The sequence below is a fragment of the Lytechinus pictus genome, chromosome 3 (genome assembly GCF_037042905.1).
Source record: "Lytechinus pictus isolate F3 Inbred chromosome 3, Lp3.0, whole genome shotgun sequence".
NCBI lineage: Eukaryota > Metazoa > Echinodermata > Echinoidea > Temnopleuroida > Toxopneustidae > Lytechinus > Lytechinus pictus.
In genome coordinates, this window is record NC_087247.1 from 69,078,021 (window position 1) to 69,100,158 (window position 22,138).

At 37.2% G+C, this 22,138-nt stretch overlaps 1 protein-coding gene across 2 annotated transcripts in view; it reads left to right on the top strand.

The window, feature by feature from the left end:
* The window catches only part of LOC129256128 (dolichol-phosphate mannosyltransferase subunit 3-like), a 53,817-nt gene that overhangs the window by 13,788 nt on the left and 17,891 nt on the right, over nt 1–22,138 (top strand). The window contains exon 3 of one of the 2 annotated variants that reach the window (XM_064097638.1): nt 20,136–20,271. In XM_064097638.1, the coding sequence (XP_063953708.1) occupies nt 20,149–20,271 (123 nt within the window). In that variant the 5' untranslated portion in view covers nt 20,136–20,148. Of the gene's footprint in view, nt 1–20,110; nt 20,272–22,138 lie in introns of those variants that run through there. The other variant, XM_064097639.1, reaches the window with a different exon arrangement.

A 22,138-nucleotide genomic window follows, 5' to 3' on the forward strand; every position in this document is an offset into this window, starting at 1 on the left:
TTTTCCTCTGTCACTTTTGGAATTTCAGATGTGTCATCTGGTACTAGTAGGTAGCTCATACCTGGATTTTTTTCTTCCAATAGACATTACTTTGCATTTCTTGTGGTTGAAAGTTAACTGCCAGTCTCCTGCCCACGACGAAAGGTTGAACAAATCATTTTGTAGGCTTACGTTATCATCTTCGTCACGGCGAGGTGCATACAGTTTTGTGTCATCTGCAAATAATTTGACTACAGAGTTCTTAGAATTCACATCTGGAAGATCATTGATGAAGATAATAAAGAGAGCAGGGCGATAACACTACCTTGAGGAATTCCACTGGTCACCTCACATTCCTTGGACAGTGCTCCATCTACCAGATTTCACTCTTTGTTTGCGATCAGAGAGAAACGGTTTCGTTGGAGAACGCGAACGCTTATTTACGACGTTAGTTGACTTTGGAAGAGACTTTTGGGCCCGTCGTCATGGTCGTAAAACTCTGTCTTGCAATGCAAATTGTGTGACAAGAGATTTTTTTTTCTTTTTGCATCTGCAACAGAAACATTCAACATGCGTTTTGTGTGCAAAATTCTGGTTGCTACTATGGTAACAGCGATGTATCCGATCTAGGACGACTTTCCAAAGCCACATTTGGTTCCTCCCAGAGCTCGAGATGCCGCCCGGGGGGCCCACTTCCATTGGAGAGTGGATACCAGGCGCGACCACGCTTAAAAAGGGAAAGAGTGGGCAAGTACGTTATGTATAGGCCTATGTGACGTTATAAGGGTGTCAAAAACGATGTTTAAAATACTGAAAAGGAGGATATGTTTTCAATACTTGTAGGGTTTCACAAGATAAATACTTGTTAAGAGATGCATTTTCATAATCTGGAAAAGCCTTGCTTCCCTTGTTTAGGGTGCTTTTCGAAACCGCATGGTCGTGCCTGGTATCCACTCATCAATGGAAGTGGTCCCCCCGGGAATTCGAATCTAATCCCCCATTTCTGGGGAAAGTAAAACATAATGCCCATTACATTGTGTGCTAGAGGCCTATCGTTTGTGTAGGAGTAAACAAAAGAAAAAACCCGTGTTTAGACGTATACATGCTGTTGTTCAGACGTATACATGCTGTGTACATAATCAACGCATGCGAAATGGTTTCGGCTGGAGAGGTGATTTGACCCATGGAATCAATTGCCAGAGACCCACCAATAATCCACATTAAATGCAATATCGATTCGATGGACTGTAATGATCTATATCTAAGCCTTAATTCAGTAACTTTTTCCTCACTCAATATGTACTCGATTTGTTTGAAAAACCACTTTCTTATCCATGTCATAACCTATTGTAGGTCCTGCATTTCGAATATCTCCAGCCATCAGTCGTAATGTACATGCATGTATGGTGCTAGTGTCATGGGAAAGAATTTTGCACACGAAAAGCAGATCTGGAGGGCCTGTAACCCCCCCTGTAACACAAAGCTTAGCATTGATTGTAGAGCAGTTTTCTACGTTTGATTCTATTGACTATAATGTACAATCAATCTTAAAAATCAAGTGTATGATTAAGCATTAACTTTTGTGTTAGGGGACCCTAATTTTAGCGTCCGTGATGATTGCGAAAGGTGGCTACTATCAAACGCTTTGCGGTAGTCCAGGTAAATGCAATCGACTATATCCTTTGCATCAAGGTCAGTACTCCAATCATTTGTGACTTCCAGTAGTTGGATAGTACAAGATCTTCTTTTCCTGAACCCGTGTTGATGAGGCGTTAGTAGGTTATTGGACTCTAATTGATCCAATATCTGGTCTGTAACGAGTGTTTCCGTAATCTTACAAATGATACTTGTAAGACTTACAGGTCGATAATTCTCTGGAACATTTTTTGGTCCCTTTTTGTGAATGGGCACCACATTACCATAACGCCACAATTCAGGGATCTGTCCTGTAATCATTGATGTGGCGAAAATATCCGCTAATACTGGGGCTACCATCTCCTGTAATTCCTTTAAGATCCTAACATGAATTTCTTCAGGACCTGGAGATTTGTCTTGATCCAGACGTCTTAGTATTTTAATTATAGCTGAGCTGTCTATGTGGATATCCACTAAGGGATCCACGAAGCATCTGTTCTTGAACTGTGGAATCTAAAGTATTCTCAAAAGTGAAAACTGAGCTGAAAAACTTATTAAAAACTTCTGATTTCTCTTCATTGCTTTCGGCATAAGATCCCTCAGCATTTATCAAAGTAGGTATTCCTGACTTGGATCTTGTCTTGCTGTGTATATACCTCCAGAAACTCTATGAGTTGTGCTTGATTTCAGATGAAAGTTTTTTTTTCAAAGTCCGTTTTAGCACTGTTAATCTTTTTCGTTGCTTCGTTTCTCTTGGTGGTATATATAGCTCTGGATTTGACCGTATTTCTTTTCTTGCGTCTGTCCCTCTGAAAAGCATTCCATGCTTTATGTTTATCTTTAATTGATCTCTTCACTTAAGCATTCATCCACAGTGGTTTGGGTTTGCAATTTGTAGATACAAGTGGTACATATCTTTCAGTTAGATATGTCATAGCATTGACAAATGACATATGTTTATCTTCGACTTGATCACGACTAAAAAAATCACAAAATATATCGTTCTTCTCTGCATCTTTCCTCATTTCATCGTAATTACCTTTGTAATACGCATGTCGATTTCCTCTCTTGGGCTCACTACCAGGTGCTAAAAAAAGTTCAAAGGATATAGCGAGGTGGTCGCTTTTTCCAAGACATGTCTGGCTGGTTTGTCAGCACAAGATCAAGAATATTGCTCACTTGTCCTTCATGTAGCCTGGTAGGTTCTGTAACTAGTTGACTCATAAACATATCCTCTATACAATCTATAAATCTTGAGCTTAAGTTCTCTATGGGATCGGCGGATTCCATGTCACCTGCGGGAGATTAAAATTGCCAACGACTTAGCTAGGTGGAAAGCCTAGCCCTTCGTTCTCCCTCAGAAGACTTAGTAAGGATTCATTGTTCTCAGCATGACTGTTCGGAGTGCGATATATACATCCAATAAGTATTGCAGGTTTACCTGGTTTTGGAGTAATACTGCAACAGATACTTTTGGCAAATTTATCACTTTTGAGAACCAAGTTTGCTTTAAGTTCCATTTTAGTATAAATGACTACACCTCTTTTGCGAATTTCCAAATCTGGCAAGAACATGTCATATCCTGGAATGGTGTATTCAACATATCTCTGACAAGGCGATAATTGCTGGATTTTCATTTTCAATTCTACATATCAACTCATTTCTTTGTTCATCAGAGAGTCAACGTTGCTATAAAAACATTTGTAGGGTAGTCATTGCTCTGTTTCAGATTCTTTATCTGATTCTGAGTCAGATACACTTTCTTCTTCAGTCGGGATGTAATCTCCGAGGGTAATGTCTTACCTGGGAATATCGTAGACTTTCGCCTTATGTTGCGTACGTTATTTCCAGATTCTGAGACACCGAAAATAACAATGTCATTTTTCCGCTTTTCTCTTTCTTCTCAACTACTGATTTGGTGATCACCTCAACCGAGCCTTCTTGACCATGTCTTTGATTGGATTGGTGTAAATCAATCAAACTTGCATTATTCTTTGGTACTGCACCTCCAGCAGCATAAGCATAAGTCCCATACGATGATGATCTACCATGAGTAGGATGGGGTTCAGATTCACGCACCAACAGTCCTTGGATACTAGATATTTAGTCATGCATCTGTTTCATGGCATTTTCTATCTTCGGGTTCATCTCCTTTTTCATAACTTCTAGTAGATTCTCAATGTCTGTACATGTTGCTGGTGTAGTAGAGGATAGTCTAACGTTATCCATACCCGCACCAGGCTTAGAGTGGGTGGACCTTACAGCTTCTCTTGCTCCTTTAATAGCCATTTTCTCACATTCTGTGCAGAACCAATGACATTTCTCACCAGCTTTACTTCATAGTAGATTGTAAACTTCTATGGTTATGTCTTGGCATGGTAAACACGGTTACAGCCCGATAGACCGCGGGTCCGATAGTCCGCGGGTCCGATAGACCGTGGGTCCGATAGACCGCGGGTCCGATAGTCCGCGCGGCGGGTCCGATAGACCGCGGGTCTGATAGTCCGCGGTGTGTGTAAAATTATGATCAGGATATAGTGAGATCCAATGTCATCAAGAGGTCAAAAGGCCAATGATACGAGTCCATGGGGTTCTATAACGATGACCCAACGGACAATCGCCCCCTGACATCTACTTCAAGGAAAATATTATCCCCAAATTTTTATCGTCAGGGATTGTTACCCCCCCCCCCCCCCCCCGGAAATTTACCCTCTAGACGCCATACGGAGCCTCTAAAATGCCATCGACTTGACGACATGGCGAGATACTTTACCTTGCCTTGTCGACTAAATAAGCTTATTATGTCCACATGGCGCGATACGTTATCCTGCCAAGTCAGTCCACTTATAAAAAGTTATATGGCGAGATATTTTATCTTGCCAAGTCGACTTAAATAAGTTACATGTCAACATGGCGATATATCGGGACTTGTACACTTCATATCTCGCCATGTGGACATATCGACTTGACAAGATAGAATATATAGCTATGTCTAAATAATAAGCGTATTAATTACTTAGGCGGTGGAAGCGGGGGGGGGGGGGACCTTTCCCCCATAAATTTGAGGTGGGGGACGGTCCCCCTAGATTTTTAGTAGAGAACCCTTTTTTTGGTTGTCAATTTGTTTTCTACGTCCCCCCCCCTAAATTGAGGTGGACCCCCACTAAAATATTTTTGCCAACCCCCCCCCCCTAATTTTGGTTGATAACCTTTTTTTTCTTGTCAAAAAATTTTGGTGGTCCCTCCTATAAATTTTGGTTGATTTGCTTGTTAAATTTTTTACCTTTGTCCATCCCAAAATTTCAGGTGTACCCCCCTATTTTTTTTTCTTCCGCCGCCAATGATTAATTAAGACATGGCAAGGTAAAGTACCATGCCATGTCGTCACGTTGATGGCATTTTCAAGGCTCCGTACTAGGGGTAATTATCCAAGGTAATTCGACCTTTTTTTGGCGCCCATGTGTACTTTTCGAAAAATGGCGCCCACTCCCTCCCAGTCAGGCTAACTTAAGTGCCTTAAATGGATTTTGAATTATCTTATAATCACTTTAAAAAAACCAAAGACCACTTTTTCATCTGTTCTTGAAAAAAAAAATCCATGAATATATAATGTAATATAAATGGGAGCGCGAAGCACGAGCGATTTTTTTTGGGTTTTTTTTGGGGGGGTTCAATTTGGTTTAACTTGTAACCAGAGTAGGCCCTATACTAGAATATTGTGTGAACGGGAGCTGTAGTTTCTGTACTGTTGTTTTAGAATACCCTTCAATAACCTCTTGGAAATAATGCAATCTCGAAGCAATCAACAAATTCTCCTCATCAGCGGCGTATTTATTCAGCATGGGTGCACGGGGGGGGGCGGCGTCGGCACCAAGTTAAAAAAAATAAATGAAGTGCGAGGGGGGTAGACGTTAAAGAAAATCTGAGATTTCATTCTTAAAAACACATTGAGGTATCTCACAAGGCCTAAATAAATAATGAGAACGCGAAGCGCGATCTGATTTTTTAAAATAGATTTTTCATGTATTATATCCTGAAAGCCTAAGTCAGGGGCGGACCCAGCTTCCGCCAATAGGGGGAGGGGTCATTTTTTCACCCATATTTTCCCCGATCGGCCGCTCAAAGTTGATTTTTGTTGTTGTTTCTTTGAAGGGGTTGTCCCAGTGCCATAATGAGCCAACAATTTTGAGGGGGCTCGATGTGGTGTATCGCATAAAATTAATAAGCAGTTGCCAGTGAGCGAAGCGAGCAAGCAAATATGATGACATTTTTATTACAAAAATACAAGGTTGTGATAGATTTTGACATAATATTTGGAAAATAATATTATATTTCATCCTAATCCCTTTCCTTTTCTCTCTATATTTGCTTAGTCTTGATTCTCTCTCTTTTTTTTTGGGGGGGGGGGGTGGGCAAAACGCCCATGTCCTAACAGTCATTTCCTAGCTTTACTTTATATAATCTCTTAAGCCCTATGTAATCTAAAGATGAAATTTCATGTATTTTGTCCTGAAAATTGAACATTTTGGGCAATGTTTGTGAACCTGAACAGGACGCGTATACATGTAACTTGATAATTACCACGAGCGCGAAGCGCGAGCATAAATGTTAAATATTCGTTCTGGCCTGGTCGAAAAGGGACCTGTTAAGGATGTTTTGCAGTTAGCCATTAAGACGATACATATTTCAACGATTAAATAATGCGAGCGCGAAGTGCGAGCTGAACATTTTTGATATTGCAACCTAAAAAGATGAGATTTCAAATCCCCCAATGGGACATTCGATTCATGTTTGTCAATCATGAAAAAGCATGGGTAATTTTTGGTATCTTCCTACAATAATAATGCAAGCGCAAAGCGCGAGCAGAAATTTTTTGATATTCTGATCCGAAACTGGATAATTTTAGCACGTTTTGAATAAGATCAAGCTTTGTATCTCAAAAAACATGCGTGCGCATGTTTTAGAGTTAGACAGAATCCTGGCAATCTGAATACATTTCATTTTTCATCATAAAAATCAATAATGCGAGCGCAGAGCCCGAACTGAAAATAATATTTGAAATTCTGATGTGAAAAGGGTCAATTTAAGCACTATTTACAACACTGTGTATATAGGAAAATTTGATTTTTTTTTCTCTCTTTAATCCTCATAAGAGGGACTTTATTTGTTCATATGATATTTACAATCGTTTTTACAACCGTCACATACAAAAATATACATAGATGAAATAATGAAACAGGAACTAAAGGATTAAAAGAACCTTTGAGACCTGTTTTAAATCAAGTCTCTTCTGATTACATTTTCTTTTTAAATAACTTCGAATTTCTACCTTTAGATCTTTCATAAAATAAAAAGCATGAGTCATATGCTTGTCATTTCCAAAACATTTTCTAATATAATTCCTATAGATTACAAATTGTGAAAAATTTATAATAAGGTTAACCACATTCATTTCTGTTTTTTCTATTTCATGACCTATCACGAAAATTTTTTCGTTGAAAACAATCTTTACATCGAACAAAGCATTTATTAATTTAGAAACAATTTTCCAAAAAACTGTTACCACTTGACAGGTAAAAAGAATATGAATACTGGTTTCTGGAACTTTACAAATATTACATAAAATATCATTTTTAATTTTCCATTTGCAAAGGTTGTCTTTACTTGGTAGTATTTTATGAATTAATTTAAAATTAAATTGTTTAATCCTGTTGTCGTTTATAAAATCCAGTTTAAACTCTAATAATCGTTTCCAATTAAATTCAAGAGGCAAGCCCAAGAAATCGTTCCAAAAATAAATACAAGGGAGGTCTCTTTTCTCCCTTTCAATCATCAAATGATAAAAATGTCTGGCTTTCATGCCATTGATTTCTATACAGTCACCTGTTGATAATTCAATAGTGCTGGATTTCGATGACATGCTACTTACATTTCGTGCACTATTACGTAATTTGTCAAGCCAGAACTTCGGGAACGCATTTTTTTATTTCAACAATTCAAAGATAGAAAGTAATTCTCTTTCTTTAAAAATAGTGCATATTGAATCAATCTTCTTCCATTCACCACCTGTTACGATTTGTTTAACTTTCAAAATATTGTTCTTTATCCAGTTAGGAAAATATAATACATCTTTTTTATACTTTATGTTACTATTGTACCAAATAATTTCGTTTTCAATATTCGTTACTTTAAACATATCAATATACTTTAAATCAGCCCATGAACAGAACATGTCAACATAAAATATGGGCAAATGTTTTTTCACACAAATACGATACATATCACTCTTTTTGCAATTAAAAGTCAAACAAAGAGTCAAATCCCCGCCGATTTTCTGAGTCCAATATTCAAACAGGGTTTTCCAAGCTCTGTCTTCACCTGTAAAATATTTATTGATCCATGATAAACGTAGTGATCGACATTTTGTCTTTAAGTCAACCATTCCTAATCCCCCTTCTTTTTCAGGATTATGACAAACATTACGTTTCACCATTTCTTTTTTGGAATTCCACAAAAAATTGTAAACTAGTTTATTAATATCTTTGATTATTTTAGAAGGGATTGGTACTGCCGTAGCAGTATGTACTATCTGTGACATTACTAAAAATTTTATTACCACCACTTTTCCATGTAATGATAATTTTCTCATTTTCCATGAGTCAAGTGTATTTTTTATTTTTTGACCTTCATTTTCCCAATTGAGAAATTGAACAACAGAATATTTTTTTTCAACAAAAACACCAAGACATTTTATAGGATCTTTAGTAAAAAGAAGATTGTTAGTTTCATTGTTGTTTATTTTCATAAGGTTTTATTTAGTCCAATTGATTTTGGCCCAGCATATTTTCCAAACGTCTCGACTTCTTTCATTATCTTTTTGATGCATTGTATAGAATCAGTAAAAATTGTTGTATCGTCTGCATATTGTACGATACGTATATCTCTATCGTTCAATCTATGTGGAATTTGGATCCCTTGTATTTGATTATTTTGTCTAATTTTCTGAGCTAAAACCTCTGCAACAATAATAAATAAATATGCCGAAAGTGGGCAACCTTGCCTTACGCCTCTCTCTATTGCAAATTTATCTGATATCCAACCAAAATTAAAAACACGTCCACATGCACCATTATATAACGTTTCTATCCATCTTAAAAACGAATCTTTAAAATTGAGTTCTTTTAACAAAAAGAATAGGAAATCATGATTAATGGTATCGAAACCTTTTTTTTTTTAAATAGGGAAATTTGATAGCACTATAATAATAATGCGAGCGCGAAGCGCGTGCTGATATTTTATTATTATTTTGACCTAGGATCGAGACATTTTAGGCCTAAGGACATTTTGTCATCATATAAGAATGATGACTATCTTCTATTTCTTTTCCTAAAACTTGTCAATATTTATTCTGAAAAAGGGACAATTTAGTTTTTATGAATTCATACAAATTTCATTTCATATTTATTAATCTGTTAAGCCTAATGAGTGTGTGAAATTTGTTGACAGTGCATGAGGCCTGAAAACCTGATATTTTATGTATTTTTGTAATCATGGATATGATTCATTGGTTGATATATTTTTAGCAAATAATGCGAGCGCAAATCGCGATCCGGAATTTTTTAATGGGGGGATTTAAGTAGTTTAATTGTTATAGAATAAATCGGTATACATTACTCACCAATCAAAATGCGAGCGCACAGCGCTAGCTCATAGGCCTTTATCATTTTTTTTTACAATCGAGACACCTGAAAAGGTATATTTAGAGAATCTTATATGAAATACAAAAACCTATAAAACGGACATTTTCCAGAGCACTTAAAAACATAAATTGGTAAATAAAACAAAATAATGAAAGATCGATGTACGAGCTGAATTATGTTTTGTATATTGATATCAAAACTTGATATTTTAAACTACATATCAGCATATTGAGCAAGATATGTATCTCATCGAACAGGCAATGCGAGCGCGATGCGCGAGCGAAACTTTAATATAGTGACATTAAATATTTTTAAAAATTGTTTTCCAAGTCTTCTCCTTACCTTATTTCATTTACTCATCTTCCTCCTTTTATGTTTCGTCTTCTTTTTTCTCCTTTCTTTCCCCCTTTTTTATTTCCCCGTTTTCCCCATTTTATTTGCTCTGTCAATAGGGGGGGGGGTTGCCCTCGGGCCGCCTTGATCCGCCTATGTTAGTAGTTGTTATGATGAAAGAATGCGACCGCGAAGCGCTAGCTGAAAACTTTTATAATGATGAAATTAAAAATACATTTTCAGTTGTCAGGTTAGAATATCAAATATTTTCAGCTTGTGCTTCTCGTTCGCATAAAAAACTGTAAGGTCGGGATGCGTATATAACTAAACAATCTATTTATGCCAGCGCAAAGCGCGAGCTCAATTTTTTTATATACTGACTTAAGAAGGACTAAGGTATCATTCCTATTTTAATTGCTTGTCCTTTTTCTCTTTTTTTTCTTCTGTTTCTTACCCCTTTTTTGCGCCACCATGGGGGGGGGGGCAAAATCTTTGCCCCCTGGATCGGCCTATGTATGTTGACTTGAAAAACACTAACACTTACATGTGGGATTGAGGCAGAGGATGCATACTAGCGCGAGCTGAATTTGATAAGAACCCTTTTTTGTGACCCTCAACAGGGTATCTATCTCGCTAAACAGACTTAAAACTCGAAAACATTGTTTTTGTCTGTTATCGTAAAAACGGGATATTTTAATTCAGCCGCATTAATTTAAGTTTTTTGGGCAGGACATATATTTCACTATAAACAGGCAATACGAGCAATGTTGCGCCCCCGGTCGAAAATGAATTTGCATGAAGCCCCCTAAGTTCAAGGTCAATTTGGCGCCCTCGGTTAAACATAAACTTGGCGCCTCCATGTGAAATATAACTTTGCCCTCCCTCCCCCTCTCTGAAACATGTATTTGTCGCATTATGGTCAAAATTCAAATTAGCGCTCCCCTAGTTCGAACATCAATTTGGCGCCCCCCCCCTCCCAGTTCAAACATCAGTTCGGCGCCCCATAGTTCGAACGTCATTTTGGCGCCATCAAATCGACGTCCAGGTCAACATCCCTCTTCCGTTTCCCATCTCCTTTTCTTTCTTTTTTTCTTTCTCTTATCCTCATTCCCCTTCATTCCTTTCTCTTTCTTTCTCTCTTTCTTTCCACCTCTTCCTCTCCCCTTTTCTTCTTCTCTTCTTTTCCTCCTCTCTCTCTCTCTTTTTCTTCTCTTTATTTTCCCCTTTTCTTTCATTTCTTGTCTTCCTTTCCCCCTTTTCTTCTCCTTTTCCCCCATCTTTTCTTTCCCCCTTTTCTTCTCTTTTTCTGTCTTTTCTTTCCCTCTTCCTCTCTCTTTTCTCGTTTTTCTTCTCTTCCTCCCCCCTTACTCTCTCTTTTTTCTTCTCTTTTCCCATCTTCCTCTCTCTTTGAATATTATTCTCTTCCTTCCTCTTTTTTTCTTCTTCTTTTCCCCCTTTTGCTTACTCCGTTCTTTTCTTTTCTTTCTTTTCCCTCTTCCACTTTTTTTTCTCTCTCCCCCTTTACTTCTCCCTTTTTCTTTTTCTTTCCTTTCCCCCTTTTTTTTCTTTTAATATTTTTTTCTTCTTCTCTCCCTCCCCCTTCCTCTCTCTCTTTCTTCTCTTCTTTTCCCCTCTTCCTCTCTCTCTTTTTTCTTATCTTTCTTCCCATCTTCCTCTATTTAAATATTCTTCTCTTCCTTCCTCTTTTTTTTCTTCTTTTTCCTCCTTTTCCTTTCTCCTTTCTTTTCTTCTCTCCCTTTCTCCTTTCTTTTCTTCTCTTCCTTTTTCCTCCTCTCTTTTTTCTCTTCTTTCCCCTTTTCTTCTCCCATTTTCTTTGTCTTTCCTTTCCCCTTTTTCTTCTCTTTTTTTTTCTTCTCTTCCTTTCTCCTTCTTACTCTCTTTTCTATTCTCTTCTTTTCCCATCTTCCTCTTTCTTTTTTATTCTCTCCCTTTTCCCCTCTTCCCCCCTCTTTTTTTGAGCTGGGGGTTGGGGTGAGGCAGTTCTTCCTCGGCCCCCCATGGATCTGCACCTGATAGAACCCCATGGCCTTGTATCATTTGACCTTTGGACCTCTCAATGACATTTGATATATCTGATCATAATTTTACACACACTGCGGACTATCGGACCCGCGGTCTATCGGACCCGCGGACTATCGGACCTGCGGTCTATCGGACCCGCGGTCTAACGGACCCGCGGTCTATCGGACCCGCTGTCTATCGTGATGTCCCCGTAAACACACCCATTGGTCGCATTGTATCATTATACGAATGGTGTTTTTTGTGAATAATTATTTCATAGTAGATTTTCAATGTCAGCACTGCTGCTATATTGAATCGCGTGATGCAGATGAGACTGCCAGAGGCGCTCCACTTTAGAACAAAGTGTTGAGCAATATCGTAGAGAACTAAATTGAAGCTTACTGAATTCATAACTTTGTGTAATCAAGACAAAAAAGACATGATAGAAGGTTCCAAACTGAAAAAAAAAATTGTGTCTGGACAACCCACCCCCAAGTAGATCTAAGCTAAGGCTAAAACAGGGCACTCGTTGGCGCCTGCTACCAGTACCACTCACCTGACAGTAACTGGAATTATATTACATGATACATGTACCCATTATTAGGTGGTCTGTCTATGACAGATCATCTCTTAATTTCGTCAGAATTTTCTTTATTTATTTATTTATTTTTCGCACCTATGTTTGTTGGCAAGTTTTCTCCGAATCGGCTGGATCAATTTTGCTGATTTTTTGTCATGTATAGAGTCCATCATAGAGACGGCATACGTAGCTTTTCAAGGTCACCTGGTCATGATGACGACATCTACGCGCAATTTTGTAAAATTCTTAATTTGATCATATCTACATAACGGATAATCGATAGTCAATCATATTCACATCAAATAAACTTTAGGTCAAAGGTCGTCTGTCAATGTCATCAAAGGTCATGTAAAGGTCATGACGCGTGCGTACGCGCGTGTCAAAGCTAAACAAATTCTCCAAATGGCCTATACATTTTTTGGGGTACGTTTCAGGTCATTTTAAGCATTTCAAGATTTTGCGCGCGCATAACAGCGTTACGCAGCATAAATTCGCTGTTTTTTCTATGCGTACCTATTATTGATATAATTCTGATCAAATTGATACCTCGATCAGCTCTCTACGATCATTAATGAGGGAATGAGCACCCATTAAAGTTTCCAGCACGTGTGCGCGCAAGCTCTTTCCATAGGCTCTATATGGGCAAAAACATGCCTATTAAAAATTCACTGTAGCTCTTCAGAACGATAGAATATGAATCATACATATGATTTCATGTCTCATTTGACCCTAACGTATATTATGACGTCATCAAAATTGCGTCGGAAGTCAAAATATCCATTTTGCGCGTTATGACGTCATTATAATTATGCAAATTTGGCTCTAACTCCGTGAATATTGATCAAATTTCGCCCAATTTTTGATATGTGATCGGCCATACCGAAATGAGAGAGAAGTCGCAAATCAAAATTCCTAGAAATTCGACGAACTAATAAAAAAGTCGAAATTTTGAAGATTTTTTTTTTTTTCATTTTCTAATTTTTCCATGTTTCATGATTACTCTGTGAAAAAAATGAGTGAATTTGATGACGGGAAAGTGATAAAAAAAGAGTTTTTCTGCGAGTGTTTTTTTCGGTCAGTTCGAAATTTTCTGATACTTGGCACGCTCGACTTGATCGAATTTCGCTTCATACTAAGCTCCGCCCCTAGCAACGTACGCCATTGTTGATTGGCTATTCATTTAAACTAGAGTACAGCTGGCAGCGTCCGACCGGCCGCTCAATCGATCGATCGATCGATCGGTTCAATGAGCTTCAAAAGAAAGATCAAAAGCATCGCTTTCAATACGTATTCTGAAATTGAAAAGGGGGCTTCTTGACAAAAGTTAACAAACGGGATTCAACTTCTAAAGGGTTATTTTTGTGATAATGGTAGTTGGTACCAGGCGGGGGCGTTAGCGATATATTAATAGGCCTACCTGATTTAGAGCGTATAGCTTGTCTATAATCGCACAAAAAGTCATGCGTAAACGCAAAATTCATAACACGGTTTGTTGGCGAGGATTTATTTCATGAAACATAACATGGACATGTTGAAGATTCTCTTTATTATTTGCAAGTGATCGGGATGTTTCGAAGAGAAAACTTTATTTAAAAAAAAAATGGTTTAATATCCATAAAAGTATTGTATGTTCGCGAATGTGGGTTAATGGATCTGCAGTATCATTAACAAAAGAAAAAAAAGTTTATCATGAAAGCTTGGTGGGCTTCATTATTTCCAATTATTTTTGCCTTCAATTTTTATCATGTTTGAATGAACGATAGAGAAAGAAATAACTGTCAGAAATAACAGGAAGTCAGAGACAGTAGAATAATTATCAACTTCGACAAGGCGCGGATCCAGGGGGGGGGGAGAAGAAAAATTAAAAATTTGTAATGTAAAAATGCCATTGAAGCCGAGATATACCCCGGGATGTACCCCCCTTTTGAAATTGAAGACCTATTCTTTTTTTTGCTTGTCAATTTTTTGGCGGGTACGAAATATCCTAATATTATGGTTGAAAACCTTTTTTTGGAAAATCCTGGATCCGCCCATGACTTTGACCAATGAAATATGGCCCGAAAGGACCATGCAGTAGGCCTGCATTTTTTATTTTTTGATAAAGGTATACGGGTCTTACGATATTGATTGAAAATATTAGTCATTTAAAATACACCTATTGAAATTAACATTAACCTACAAGTCATTGTCATGTTGTCCCCTTCGACTTTGTCCAGATCTATTCTCTCTTTCCCTCTCTGTTATTCTCTTACCTTCAGTTCTTCTTTCGTCTTTCTTGTGTTTTATTTCTTCCTTTCTTCCCTTCTCCCCCTTTTCGTTCGCTCTTCTCATTCAGGCCATTCGGTCTCTTCTTTCTAAATCTCCCTCTTGTTCTTCCTCAACCCCTTTCACTTCTTTAATTCTAATTCGTTAATTCCTCTTTTGTTTGCCGTTCTTGTTCCCTTTCGATCTTCTCTTTTTTCTATGTCGATTATTTTCTCCCCCTTTCCTTCTTCTCTCTCCCCTTTGTTCACCCTTTACATTTTTTTCCTATTTTCCCCCTTTTCGTTTCTATTTACATAATTCTGTTTTCGTTCTTCTCTCCCTTCAATCTTCTCTCTCTTCTTTCCTTCTTTGTTTTCTCCCTCCCTCACCCACCGCCTTATTCCTCTTCTTTTTTTATTTCGTTCCTCTTTAATATATTTCTGTTTTCCTTCTTCCTCTCACCTGCTCATCCCCACGATCTTATTCCTCCCCCTCCATTTCTTTTTCTCCTACCTCGTCGATCTGCTCTAATTTTTTGACCTCATTTCTTCCCCTTTTCCTTCTCCTTTCTCTCTCTTGCTCATCCCAACGTCTTATTCCTCTTCCTTTTCCCTCTTATGTTTTGTTGTTCTATATTATTCCTTCTTCTCCCATTCGATCTTCTATTTTTTTTTTCACAGCCGTTCTTTATTCTTCCTTGCCACACCCACCGTCTTTACCTCCATGCCCCTTTTCTTCTTGTTCTTATCTTTGTTTTATCCTCTTTATGTTTCGGTTTATCGTTTTTTCCCAGTTTGATCTTCTCTTTTGTGTGTGTTAGCAAGTGCCATTTTTCGTATGCCAATTTTTACCCCCAAATGCCATCACGAACGTGTTTTGTACGTGCAGCGCCTTTCACACCCGAGAAGGACCCGTTTTATGCCGTTAGAAGGGGCCCCTTTGATTTCTTATACGGTGCCCTTTCTCTTATCAGTGCCCCTTTTTACCCAAGAAAGTGCCCCTTACCAACATGTTCTGTGCCCCTTTCACTTGGGAAGGACCATCAGTTTAGTCACGGTGTTAACGAGTGCCCCTTTGAAACAAGAAATAAAGCAATATACTTCTCAAGGAAAAAAGAATAATCATACGTGCATTAAGTTTCATCAGTCAGTTGAGTGTGTAGATGCGTACAGATGGGGGGACTCTTGCCTCCCCCCCAAAAAAAATCACAACCAAGAAAAAAGAAAGAAAATATAAGAGAAGGAAAGAGAGATAATGATATTATTTCTGAATAGGCCTATAATTTATGTCAAAATCTAACACAAAATTTGATTTTCGTTATAAAAATGTTCATTTTTGCTCGCTCGAAGCTTCGATACTGCAGCCAATTCAAAATTTTTCGCTCACCACACTACTGTAGATTAGTCTTTCTTTTTTAACGAGAAGGTGCCATTTTTCCCAGTGCCCCCCTTCAAATTCGCTCCACCGCGCCCCTGAAGTAAAGTGCTTTAAAGGGCTTGTGATTATAATTTTTAATCTATATAAAATTAAAAGCAATTAACGGGCCGTGGCAGAGAAATGAAAACCTAGGCTCCCCCTTCCCTTTCATTCCCGCCCGTGCTTCAAAGAGATTTTAATAATTGTCTTTTAATTATATTTATCAAAGAGTTACTTAACCGTCAAACGGGATGCGAAATCTGAGTTATAAGGTTGGTCAAGATTGGTGATAACGTAATAATGGCGAAATGAAAGCCAAGCACAAGAACTGTTCAAACAAAGGAGATCAGCGCTTTGTAACTTTGGAAAATTATCATTATTATCTAAAGCTCACAATCCATCGTAGTTTGGGCGGCCAGGACCCCGTAACACAAAGGCTAATGATCAATTGTTAATACGAAACCGCGCCGGCGCTCGTCGGGCGACCGCCGGGTCTACCGTAGTCTAGGTTTTGTTACTCACAACGTCCGGGCTTTTGTTATTTCAAAACGTGTCAAGTGTCAATCATCAACTCAGAAATGGCGTGTTCAGTGCGATGTCGAAAGTCGAGACTGCATTTAAAGACGGATTATTGTAGCTTTTTAATCAGTTCTCACACTGTTATCAGTGCTGGATCCGCCTATGAAAAAGTAAGAAAAACATACAAAGGGAAAACGGAAGGAAAGCGGGAAAGGAAGGAAAGAAGAACATGTGAGAAAGAACAAATCATTCCAAAATACTATGCTAGCGTGATTAGTAAGAAAGGGAAATAAACAACAAAGATGACAAAATAGCAAACAACAGCGGGAAATTAAGGTAGAATGGAATGAGTCAAAAGTTCTATTGGAAAATTAAGAAAATGGACAAGAAAAAAACAGAGAACTATAAACACAACCGGGCTTTTATTTCGTTTTATTTTTTTATTTTGAATTTATTATTATTATGTTTTTTTCTCTTTTTAGGGGGGTTCTCTCTCCTCCAAATTTGATCATTCAATCTTACAAAGACTTGTTGCACAAGGCATTTGCATGTTCTAATTCTTTATCTGTCACTGTGTTAGAATAAAATATTGGTTGTGCTTGATATCGATCCGAATCAGCATTCATGTTGGAGGTGCCGTGGCCGAGTGGTCTAAGGTGCCTGGCTATACATGGAGAGTCCGGGATCGATTCCCGCGGCTACGACACCTTTGCTCTTATATCCTTCATTCAGATAAATGGAAATGCTTTACGCATTATTTGTAACTAGGTGTGCACTTGTTTGTTTAAAAAAATAAAAAGCGTATCTCCCCTAATCTATCCTCTGTTGGAAATAATTATAACGGGACTTTACTCAGGGTACCTCCTCGCTCTTTTTGTTGTAGAATTAAGACGTTTATGTCAAGGTTTTTTTTCTGCACCACTTTTAGAATCATTATAAACCTTTTTCTGTTGCCTTTTTTCATTAATATACCTTTATGTATTTTGTACTAATTTCAAATCATTCCAATGCTGTAAATTATAACCCCCCAAATGATCGGTAATAGACGATATTGAACAAATTATTCGCGTTTTTGTTCTCATTGTCTCAATCTAACATAAGCATTAATAAAACATGAGCACACAAGCCATTAGTAAAGGTGAGGTACAAATTATTTTGAAGGCCCATCTTACCATTATTTTTACAAGGGATATTTTTTTTTTTTTATTAACATGCGGTTAAAGTTCAGGTCATAATGACTCGCTTGATAGATTACATGTCAAGAGTCCGGGTGAGAGTAAACTCCATCGACATTCAAACAAGCCGATGGCACTATTGGAATACTCCCTCCTCCGTGGTTTTAGGTCCAACCTTTTATATCATGGCATTCTTTTTCTTTCACGAAGATTATTATAAAACCCCGGTTTAACCACTGATGTGTAGAAGATAATTGATTGACATGGAACGTTGTTTCGTCTTGCAGTCGCGCGTGACTTGCAAGTTGACTATTGTTCTCAAAGCAGCCTCCTCATTGGTTAATCGTTTCGCCTTTTTTGGCAAGCGGTTACTAGGGCATTTCGGTTAGCTCGGCGGTGGCAAAATAGATTTTTTCATGGAGCAGGGTCAAAACGGAAGTCAAACTTCGAAGGCGTTTTTCTCTTGATTTTTGTCTCACCTGCATAGCAGAGTGAGACTATAGGCGCCGCTTTTCCGACGGCGACGGCGGCGGCGGCGTCAACACCAAATCTTAACCTGAGGTTAAGTTTTTGAAATGACAGCATAACTTAGAAAGTATATGGACCTAGTTCATGAAACTTGGCCATAAGGTTAATCAAGTATTACTGAACATCCTGCCTGAGTTTCATGTCACATGACCAAGGTCAAAGGTCATTTAGGGTCAATGAACTTAGACCATGTTGGGGGAATCAACATCAAAATCTTAACCTAAGGTTAAGTTTTTGAAATGTCATCATAACTTAGAAAATATATGGACCTAGTTCATGAAACTTATACATAAGGTTAATCAAGTATCACTGAACATCCTGCATGAGTTTCACATCATATGACCAAGGTCAAAGGTCATTTAGGGTCAATGAACTTTGGCCGAATTGGGGGTATCTGTTGAATTACCATCATAACTTTGAAAGTTTATGGATCTGATTCATGAAACTTGGACATAATAGTAATCAAGTATTACTGAACATCCTGTGCAAGTTTCAGGTCACATGATCAAGGTCAAAGGTCATTTAGGGTCAATGAACTTTGGCCAAATTGGGGTATTTGTTGAATTACAGCCATAAATTTGAAAGTGTGTTGGTCTAGTTCATAAAACTTGGACATAATAGTAATCAAGTATCACTGAACATCCTGTGCGAGTTTCAGGTCACATGATCAAGGTCAAAGGTCATGTAAGGTCAAAGAACTTTGGCCACGTTGGGGGTATTTGTTGAATTGCCATCATATCTCTATAAGTGTATTGGTCTAGTTCATAAAACGTGGAAATAAGAGTAACCAAGTATCACTGAACATCTTGTGCGAGTTATAGTAGTTTTCAAAATCAGCACTGCTGCTATATTGAATCGCGTGATGCAGGTGAGACGGCCAGAGGCATTCCACTGTTATTTTCAAGAGCCCAATTCTTCTTGCATTCTAAGGCTAATATCTCTACTAATATTTACTTTTAAGGGTCAAGTGATATAGCAAATTAAAGGTAAAGAAACGGGAAATAATAATCACTAAAAAAATTGAATTTGGAACATTCCGACTTGTCTCTCATTTCGGTGTGTCGAGTCACATATGTTGTAGCTTAGGTCTTACTCTTTCTGAATGATTCCCTTTATTTTTCATTTTAATAAACGGATCATCCTCAAAAATTGCAAATAATAAAGGCGTGTCATTTTTACTCATTTTGCGTGTAATCTCTATGGGACATGACTTTTTCTCAAAACTAGATTTGACATTCCTCTATTTCGTGAGCCATATCTCCATTTTTTCTTGTCAGTTTTCCCTGAGCTTTTAGTATGTCGTAGCTGAGATTCTAAGCTTTCGGAAGTGTTCCCTCCATTTTTTGATCAGATGCCTGGATCATGCCCGTATCACTTGCAAAATTGGATTTGAGATTCTCGTATTTTCCTTTCATGTAAAGTCTATGGGAAATATTCTAGCTCAATCGGTTAGGCGTCAGACTTGCATCTCATTCAATCATGCGGGCAGGGGTTCGAGTCCGCGGGTGAACATGATTTTTTTTTTTTTTTTTACTTGCGCACGATCAATTATAAGAATTCTAATAAAAAATAGTTAAAATATTGCAAGATAAAACATATTATAATTACTTTTTTTTCATATCACATGTATTTTCATATATCATAGAGACCTTTTTACAGTGCTTTATCATCTCCCGTCTTTCACAAGTATTCCATCCATAATGAACATTCCGTTGTCATCATGAAGATCATATTGATCTGCATGAACATGAAAATAGTGATCATGATGGCGAGAATAAGGACAGACCACCTAATTCGTCCGCATGACGAATTTAAATCTAATTTATTTATGTTTTTGTGGGATGTGCAGGTGTGGTTTTCTTTATTTCTTCATTTTTTGTAATTTTTTTTTATTACTCTAAGAAGATGTGTAATTCTTTGATGCTTAATAGCAAGGCTTTACTATTTACATTTTTATAAACCCTCATGAAAAATTCTAGTCCTTTATTCTCTTGTTTCTTTCAGATATAAATTCAACATGGCAACTAAACTCGTACAGTGGCTTACTGTCTTTACTCTCCTTGCCAGTCTCTGGAGTGCCTTGGTGTTTGACATCATTCCTGTCAAGTTAGATAGCAGATTTAAAGAAGTTATATGGCCAGTGAGTCTGTAATATATTTCAGATTATGGTGCAAGGATATCGATATTAAAATGAAATAGAAATAGTCTGCTTCGGCATGTAAGGAATAAATTAATCATAATTGGTTTAGTATATTTCAAGAGGAATGTAGTTCACAAACATGAAAGGTTATGTCACACTCTTCGTCAGTGCTCATGATGTGTTAAAAAGGAAAATTCATTTCAAAATCCGTTTCTGAAACAGTTATGAAAAACATGTCTGTTCATGGACAATACAGATTGTGAAACTCACCTTTCAAAGAAATCAATAAAGATGGATAGTGCATTGATTACTTTGAAAGGTGGGTTTCACAATTTTATTTTGCCCCACAATTTTATTTCTTCAACATTTTACTAAACCAAATGTGATTAATTTATTAGTATTTAAATAGTTGTCTTTAGAAATAGCACAATAATAGTGAATTTTACAATCCATGAGACCTATGCGTTCAATTTTATTCAGAATTTAGTCTTCAAACTTTCGGAGAAAACAAAAATTCTTCTCTGCCTTTTTCAATCATAGTTATTTTTCTCTTGGGAACTCCTATTTCAGACCAATTAAAAATACTTCTGATTGTTTTGGGCATAAAAACATCACCAATCCATATCTTGTAAGTAATTGTTTCTCTGCAAAATTGAAACTAAGAATTATTGTATTTTCATCACAATCATAATCAAGCAATACATATTTGGAAAGCTTTATTCCTCTCAAGTTCCTTAACTGCTCTTAAGACCCCCAAATATAAAAAAAAACATCAAAACTTCAAAAAGAGAGAAAAATAATTAATTTGATATAAATGAAATCCTTAGTTCGTTGACCTTGAGTAAAAAACATGCATTTTATTTCATATTATATCATATTCAATAACCATCGTGTGATTAAATATTTTTTAAATATTGAACAAGATAACAATTCTTATCTTATTAAATTGATCTAATATGACTTTTTTAACCAGTCACCTGAAATAATATTCATCAAATTTCAGATACCCGTTTATTTAATCCTGACTTTATTCAAGTTCAAGACATGGATAATATAGCAAACAATTACTTACACAAGAGACCAGGTTCATCATCTCCTACCAAACAGATGGCAGGTCTAGATATTTACATGGGGTTCAAAACAAAATCAATATATCCATGTTTAATATAATACTGTTTCAAAATCATCTTCGAAAATTCAAAATCCTTACATTTTTGTCTCGCCTGCATAGCAGAGCGAGACTATAGGCGCCGCTTTTCCGATGGCGACGGCGGCGTCGTCAACATTGAAATCTTAACCAAGGTTAAGTTTTTGAAATGTCATCATAACTTAGAAAGTATATGGACCAAGTTCATGAAACTTGGACATAAGGGTAATGAAGTATTACTGAACATCCTGCCTGAGATTCAGGTCACATGACCAATGTTAAAGGTCATTTAGGGTCAATGAACTTAGACCATGTTGGAATCAATATCGAAATCTTAACCAAGGTTAAGTTTTTGAAATGTTGTCATAACTTCAAAATTATATGAACCTAGTTCATAGAACTTAGACATAAGGGTAATAGTGTATCACTGAATATCCTGCCTGAGTTTCACATCACATGATTAAGGTCAAAGGTCACCTAGGGCCAACAAACTGGCCATGTTGGGGTTATTTGAGGTATTGTCATCATAACTTTAAAAGTTTATGGTACTTGCTCATGAAACATTGACATAAGGGTAATCAAGTATGAATGATTGTTTTGCACATGTCTTAGGTCACATGATCATTGTCAAAGGTCATTTTGGGTCAATGGACATAATATTTTATTATCTTTATTATCATATTAGTGTTTTCTTTTGTGAATAAGCTCTGTTTTCAAAGG